Here is an 8,184-nt window from a genome sequence, read left to right as displayed (position 1 = left end):
CCTTTTTTCCTTTCCTTTCCTTTCCTTTCCTTTCCTTCCCTTCCCTTTCCTTTCCTTTCCTTCTTCTTCCTTTCCAAGTTCCTATCCTTATTTCCTTTCCTTTCCTTTCCTTTCTTTCCTTTCCTTTCCTTTCCTTCCTTCCCTTCCTTTCCTTTCCTTTCCTTCCCTTCCTTCCTTTCCTTTCCTTTCCTTTCCTTTCCTTTCCTTTCCTATTCTCCTTCCTTTCCTTCCTTTCCTTTCCTTTCCTTTCCTTTCCCTTTCCTTTCCTTTCCTTTCCTTTCCTTTCCTTTCCTTTCCTAATTCTCCTTTCCTTTCCTTTCCTTTCCTTTCCTTTCCTTTCCTTTCCTTTCCTTTCCTTTCCTTTCCTTTCCTTTCCTTTCCTTTCCTAATTCTTCTTTCCTTTCCTTTCCCTTTCCTTCCCTTCCTTTCCTTTCCTTTCCTTTCCTTTCCTTCTTTCCTTTCCTTTCCTTTCCTTTCTTTCCTTTCCTTTCCTTTTCCTTTCTTTCTCCTTTCCTTCCCTTTCTTTCCTTTCCTTTCCTTCCTTTCTTTTTCCTTTCCTTTCCTTTCCCATTTCCTTTCCTTTTCCTTTCCTTTCCTTTCCTTTCCTTTCCTTTCCTAATTCTTCTTTCCTTTCCTTTCCTTTCCCTTTCCTTTCTTTCCTTTCCTTTCCTATTCTCCCTTCCTTTCCCTTTCCTTTCCTTTCCTTTCCTTTCCTTTCCTAATTCCTTCCTTTCCTTTCCTTTCCTTTCTTTCCTTTCCTTTCCTTTCTTTCCTTCCCTTCCCTTCCCTTCCCTTTCCTTTCCTTTCCTTTCCCTTCCTTTCCTTTCCTTTCCTAAATTCTCCTTTCCTTTCCTTTCCTTTCCTTTCCTTCTCCTTTCTTTCCTTTCCTTCCTTTCCTTCCCTTCCCTTGCCTTTCCTTTCCTTCCCTCTTCCTTTCCTTCCTTTCCTAATTCTCCTTTCCTTTCCTTTCCTTTCCTTTCCTCCCTTCCCTTTCCTTTCCTTTCTTTCCTTTCCTAATTCTCCTTTCCTTTCCTTTCCTTTCCTTTCCTTTCCTTTCCTTTCCTTTCCTTCCTTTCCCTTTCTTTTCCCTTTCTTTTCCCTTCCCTTCCCCTTTCTCTTCCCCTTCCCTTTCTTTTCCCTTCCCCTTCTCTTCCCCCTTCCCTTCGCCTTCTCTTTCTTTTCCCCTTCCCTTCCTCTTTTCCTTCCCTTCCCCTTCCCGTTCCTCTCCCTTTCCTTTCCCTTCCCTCCCCCTTTCCCCCCCTTCCCTCCCTTGCCCCTTCCCCCTCATGAACGAGACAGGCCTCAGCCTGCGGTGCTTTGCGTTGTTTTCACATCTGGGCTTCCCCTCTCAACCCTCAGGAGAAATTACAACGACATCGAGCTGCTCTTCCAGCTTCTCCGGGCCTTCACGGGCCGTTTCCTCTGCAACCTGACCTTCCTGAAGGAGTACATGGAGGAAGACATCCCCAAAAATTACACCATTGCCCAAAAGAGGGCGCTGTTTTTCCGCTTCGTCGACTTCAGCGACCTCAATTTCGGGGATGAGCTGAAGGCCAAGGTGAAGCCAAAGGCAACTTGGCCGGGACTTTATCTACGTAGACCTGGTCTTCCTAATATTGTAGGTCATTGATTCCCTTCTGGGTTGCCTGGGCAGGTTTTTATCATTATTTTGTTTGTCTTTCCTTTGGCTGGCAGGTCCTGCAGTACATTCTGAATCCTGCTTTCCTGTACAGCTTTGAAAAGGGGGAAGGGGAGCAACTTCTGGGCCCCCCCAATCCTGAAGGCGATAACCCTGAGAGTATCACCAGCGTGTTCATAACAAAGGTAGGTCTGTCTGTCTGTCTGTCTATCTATGGGTCCATCCATCACCTTTCTATATCTATCTATCTATCTATCTATCTATCTATCTATCTATCGGTCCATCGGTCCATCCATCCATCCATCCATCATCTATCTGTCTGTCTGTCTATCTATCTGTCTGTCTGTCTGTCTGTCTGTCTATCTATCGGTCCATCCATCATCCATCCATCATCTGTCTGTCTGTCTGTCTATCTATGGGTCCATCCATCACCTTTCTCTATCTATCTATCTATCTATCTATCTATCTATCTATCTATCTATCTATCTATCTATCTATCTATCTATCTATCTATCTATCTATCTATCTATCTATCTATCTATCTATCTATCTATCTATCCATCCATCCATCATATCTGTCTGTCTGTCTATCTTTCTATCTTTTATCTCTACCATCTATCTATCTATCTTGCCTTAGCTTAGTAGGGCCACACCTGGAATACTGCATCCAGTTTTGGTCACCACCTTACAAAAAAGACGTTGGGACTTTGGACGAGCAACTCATATGATTAAAGGCCTGGAGACTAAAACATATGAAGAATGGTTGCAGGATTTGGGTTTAGCTAGTCTGGAGAAAAGAAGGACTGGGTGTGTGTGTTTGTGACATGATAGCAGTGTTTCATTATGTGTGGGGCTACCAGAAAGGTGTGTGTGTGTGTGTGTGTGTGTGTGTGTGTGTGTGTGTGTGTGAGAGAGAGAGAGAGAGAGAGAGAGAGAGAGAGAGAGAGAGAGAGAGAGAGAGAGAGAGAATTATTTTCCAAAGCTCCAGGGGGCAGGACCAGAAACAATGGATGGAAAATAATCAAGGGGAGAGAAGCAACTTGGAATTAAGGAGAATTTTCCTAACAGCTGACGACAGTTAACCAGTGGAACGGCTTGCCACCAGAAGTTCTGGTTGCTCCATCACTGGCGGTTTTGAAGAAGAGACTGGCCAGCCAGTCGTCTGAAATGGTTTAGGTTCTCCTGCTTGACATTTCTCTCCCTCCCTTTGGGCGATTCAGGTTCTGGACCCAGAGAAGCAAGCCGACATGCTGGATTCGCTCAGGATTTACCTCCTCCAGTTCGCCACCTTGCTGGTTGAACATGCCCCACACCACATTCATGACAACAACAAGAATCGGAACAGCAAACTCCGGCGCCTGATGACCTTCGCTTGGCCCTGTTTGCTCTCCAAAGCCTGCGTGGACCCGGCCTGCAAATACAGCGGGCACTTGCTCCTGGCTCACATCATTGCCAAATTCGCCATTCACAAAAAGATCGTCTTACAGGTATATGTCTGGGGCGAACGGGAGGCAGCCCTTGCGGCAATTCCGGGTTTATCCGGTCCCGCTTTTGGCTTCCTTTCCATACATGATGACGGGCCTGAAATATGACGATAGGCGTCCTGTTAAAGGTGCTGTCCGTTTAGTTGTGTCCCGTTCTTGGTGTTTTCTCTGGGCCACGTCTCTCCACATCTTCTGCTCCAGGTAGCCCTTGGCTTAACAACGATTCACTTAGTGACTGATGTTACAACGGCACTGTAAAAAAAATGGCTTGTGACCATTTTTTCATACCGGTGCAGCATCCCTGTGGTCACGTGATCTCCTTTTGTGACGTTCTGACAAGCAAAGCAAGATAATAATAATAATAATAATAATAATAATAATAATAATAATAATAATAATAATTTATTTAATTTTATTTTATTTTAATTCCATTTATATCCCGCCCTTCTCCGAAGACTCAGGGCGGCTTACAAGCTTAGCAGTAGCCTTCATTCTATGTATATTTATTTATTTTATTTATTTTATTTTAATTCCATTTATATCCCGCCCTTCTTATTAGGGCTTTCACACACACCCCAAGTGGCATAATATAGTCTAGGCATAATACCACCACCACTGCGACCTGGCCATTGAAACCACACAATTATGGATGAAATGTGTAACGGTGATAACCCATTGTCATCGGGGCACTGGGAACTGTGTCCAAAAAGTTTGCAAAATACATCAAGAAATTGTAGCTTCCTGCAGTAACTCCAGCAAAGCTACAAAAAACTGCGCTTACTCGGAACATCTTACATTTTAAGGAGATACCTGGTTGTTACCCAGGATGCTGGCAGCAACCCGTGTTAACCATTAGTGCCAGTCAAGTTGAGTGTTCAGTTGACTGAGTTTCATCTTTTATGAATGATGATGATGATGATGATGTAGTTGGAAGAGACCTTGGAGATCTTCTAGTCCAACCCCCTGCTCAGGCAGGAAACCCTATACCATTTCAGACTAATGGCTGTCCAATCTCTTCTTAAAAACTTCCAGTGTTGGAGCATTCACCACTTCTGGAGGCAGGTTGTTCCACTGGTTAATTGTTCTCACTGTCAGGAAGTTTCTCCTTAGTTCTAGGTTGCTTCTCTCCTTGATTAGTTTCCATCCGTTGCTTCTTGTCCTGCCTTCGGGCACTTTGGAGAATAGCTTGACTGCCTCTTCTTTGGGGCAGTTAACAACCAGGTTGCTAGCTTAACAACATGGGATCAACTATTCTCCAAAGCAGCAGATTGTAGGACAAGCAATGGATGGAAGCTTATCAAGGAGAGATCCAGTCTAGGATTAAAGAGAAATTTCCTGACAGTGAGAACAATTAACCAGTGGAACAGCTTGCCTCCAGAAGCTGTGGGTGCTCCGTCACTGGAGGTTTTAAAGAAGAAGACTGGACAGCCATTTGTCTGAAATGGTATAGGCTTTCCTGCCTGAGCAGGGGGTTGGACTAGATGACCTTCGAGGTCCCTTCCAACCCTGTTATTCTGTTTCAAGGTAAAAGCTACCTATTTGAGATCCCCACCCATTGCCATCACGTCTACCTTGCCTCCTCTCCAGGTGTTCCACAGTCTCTTGAAGGCTCACGCCATGGAGGCTCGGATCATTGTCAGACAAGCCATGGCTATCTTGACCCCTGCGGTGCCTGCTCGCATGGAGGATGGCCACCAGATGTTGACACACTGGACCAGGAAGATCATCGTGGAAGAAGGCCACACTGTGCCTCAGCTGGTCCATATCCTGCACTTGATCGTTCAGCACTTCAAGGTAAGGAACTCGGTGGCGGCAAAGCAGGAAACGCTACGCAAGCTCGGAGCGCCCGCGTTGTTGCATTCGAAACTACAACTGGGGAAAAAGAACTGAATGACCGCGTGTAAATTTGCTAGGATTGCGCATGTGTGAATGGAGAACGGGTTTGCCTTTGCATAGGCAGGGTGGGTTTCTCCCTGTAATTTCCTCGGTGTTGGGTCACCAGCCGTTGGGACCCGGTGCGAGGGAGGAGCCCAGCGAATTACAGGTGGTCCTGCACTTCACAAAAAGTTCATTTTAGCAACCGAAGTCACAACGGCATCGAAAACAAGTGACATATGACTGTTTTTCACCCTTAATGACCGCGGAAGCACTGTTCAGGTGATCAAAAGTCAGACGCGGGGCAGTGGCTTCACATTTATGACGGTTGCGATATCCCAGGGTTCGTGCTGTTAGTGAGCTCCAGGGAGTCACAAATAAACGGAAAATGCTCTGATGGCCGGAGGCTTTTCGAACGGAGTGTTTAAAACCCAAAAGTGTTTTTCCCCCTTTATAATGCTGTGGTCTTCCCTAGTGCAAAGAAAAGGACTAAGTGTGGCGCATTGAGCCTTGGTGGAGCAGTGGGCTAATGCCTCCTTAAGGAACACCAGCTGCCTGCAATTAGTGCAGGTTCGAGTCCCACCAGGCTCAAGGTTGACTCAGCCTTCCATCCTTCCGAGGTAGGTAAAATGAGGACCCAGATTGTTGGGGGCAATAAGCTGACTTTGTAATAATGCCGCTTGGGGGTGTGTGCGAAAGCCCTAATAAGCAGGCATATACGTAGAATGAAGGCTACTGCTAAGCTTGTAAGCCGCCCTGAGTCTTCGGAGAAGGGCGGGATATAAATGGAAATAAAATAAATAAATAAATAAAATTTGCCGGCTGCTTGAATTCACTCAGGGATCAAAGACCGTTCTCTTTTCCCCCGAAACAGTTGTAACTGTACAACGACGTTGCCCGTTTCACCGTTTTAACGGAAGAACAGTAGAAGGACAGAATAACAGAGCTGGAAGGGACCTTGGAGGTCTTCTAGTCCAACCCCCTGCTCAAGCAGGAGACCCTAGACTGTTTCAGAAAAATGATCGTCCGTTCTCTTTTAAGAAGAGACTGTCTGAAACGGTATGGGGGGGGGTCTCCTGCGTATATGTTGCTTGCATGTAAGGGGGTAGGTCTAGACCAGGGGTAGGCAACCTTGGCCCCTTTATGGCCTGTGGACTTTAACTCCCAGAATTCCTGAGCCGGCCTGGCTCAGCTTGGAAACCTCCCCCTTTCCCCTTAGCATGGCTGGCTCAGGAATTCTAGGAGTTGAAGTCCATGAGTCATAAAGCGGCCTAGTCCTAGACCAGGGGTAGGCAACCTTGGCTCTTTTATGGCCTGTGGACTTCCTGAACCGGCATGGCTCAGCTTGGAAACTTCTCCATTTCTTCTCAGCGTGGCTGGCTCAGGAATTCTGGGAGTTGAAGTCCACGAGTCATAAAGCGGCCTAGGCCTAGACCAGGGGTAGGCAACCTTGGCTCTTTTATGACTCGTGGACTTCAACTCCCAGAATTCCTGAGCTGGCATGGCTCAGCTTGGAAACTTCTCCATTTCTCCTCAGCGTGGCTGGCTCAGGAATTCTGGGAGTTGAAGTCCACGAGTCATAAAAGACCCAAGATTGCCTATCCCTGGTCTATACCAGTGTTGCCCATAGTATGTTTAAATGGGTATTAGGTATGTATACTCTTGGAGAGCAAGCAACCGAGTTGCATTTTTAATGTGTGCCGTTGTGCCCAAGGGGAACAAAATGGCAAGAAAGGCCATCTCATCGAATCCAATCGAATCTTAATAACTTCAAAAGGGATTTCGTTAGCTCTTTTAACAAGCCGAGGGCCAGGGCGGGATTGAGTTTTGAGCCACGTTTTTCACGGAAACTCTTCCGTGCATTCCCCCACCCCCTCAGGTTTACTACCCGGTGAGGCACCACTTAGTACAGCACATGGTGAGCGCCATGCAGAGGTTGGGCTTCACGCCCAGCGTGACCATCGAGCAGAGGAAGCTGGCTGTGGACCTGGCCGAGGTGATCATCAAGTGGGAACTGCAGCGCATCAAAGATCAGCAGGTAAATCCCACCTGCCAAGGATTGGGGAAGGAATTCACCGGAGCGATTCCCGATCCCTGAGCTCTCCTTTCTCTCCCCCCCCCCAAAAGCCGGATTCGGACATGGACCCGGGTGCCAGTGGCGAGGGCATGAGTACCGCTTCTTCTGGGGTGAAAAGAGGACTGTCGGTGGATTCCGGCCAGGAAGTGAAGCGGTTCCGAACGGCGACCGGGGCCATCAGTGCAGTAAGGATTTGGGCCTTTGTGGCCTCCCAGCTTCCATTTCCTGGACGTTTGGACTCCTGCTCCTTCCAGAGGAGCCTAGAGCAGTTTGATCCCTTTTTGATTTCTTTTTAATCCCACCTGGGGTTATTTTTATCAATCGCTCCTACTGTTTCTCCCCACATCAGCCCGGTTGAGGTGGGTTGGGCAGAGGGAGAGAGAGGGAGTCAATGGCCCCCAATTACCCATCCAGCTTTCATGCCTAAGGTGGGACTAGAACTCACTGCCTCTGGGGATTGGTCCCAAATGGCCCAGCTGGCTTTCATGCCTAAGGCGGGACTAGAACTCACCATCTCCTGGTGATTGGCCCAAAGTCACCCTACTAACTTTCATGCCTAAGGCAGGACTAGAACTCACAGTCTCCTGGTGATTCTGACACCCGGGCTAACCCTTTGCGTGTCCTCCGCCTTCTCAGGTGTTCGGAAGGAGCCAGTCTCTTTCTGGAGCAGATGCCCTTTTCTCCAAGTCTATCGATAAGCAACATACCGACACGGTGATCAATTTCCTGATTCGAATTGCCTGCCAGGTAAGAGTTGTCTTCCGAAGGGAATGTGTGTGTGGGGGGTCTGGCTTGATCAGTGTCAGAGCGCCAGTTTCTTGTTTTCCTTTTAAGGGAGACCTGAAATATTTCCTCGTTTCCCAAAGCAGAGAAAGAGGAAGTCAGGCGAATCCACTCGCATTGCCACCGCCCTCTCTCTGGATTTGCTTATTGCGGCTTTAGCTCTGGATTTCATTGCAACGTTTTTTTTAGGGCTGGGGCAATATCCAAGGAGCTCTGGTTAATAAAAAAAATAAGGGTGTGTGTGTGGCTTTACCTCTATACGAAGCACCCAAGTGGCAGGGCGAGAAGTAACGGATGGAAGCCAATCAAGGAGAGATCCAAGCTTA

General features: G+C 47.4%; 1 protein-coding gene across 1 annotated transcript in view; it reads left to right on the top strand.

Moving 5' to 3' along the window:
* TRRAP (transformation/transcription domain associated protein) overlaps positions 1-8,184 on the top strand; it is a 118,782-nt gene that overhangs the window by 33,630 nt on the left and 76,968 nt on the right. Inside the window, 7 exon segments of the mRNA XM_081337953.1 lie at positions 1,360-1,558; positions 1,696-1,824; positions 2,860-3,126; positions 4,711-4,917; positions 6,878-7,036; positions 7,126-7,260; positions 7,712-7,822. Of these exon segments, the coding sequence (XP_081194079.1) occupies positions 1,360-1,558; positions 1,696-1,824; positions 2,860-3,126; positions 4,711-4,917; positions 6,878-7,036; positions 7,126-7,260; positions 7,712-7,822 (1,207 nt within the window).

Source organism: Vipera berus (genome assembly GCF_964194415.1).
Source record: "Vipera berus genome assembly, chromosome: 13".
Lineage (NCBI taxonomy): Eukaryota > Metazoa > Chordata > Lepidosauria > Squamata > Viperidae > Vipera > Vipera berus.
Note: the sequence above shows the minus strand (reverse complement) of the source record. Positions and strands in the feature narration are given on the sequence as shown.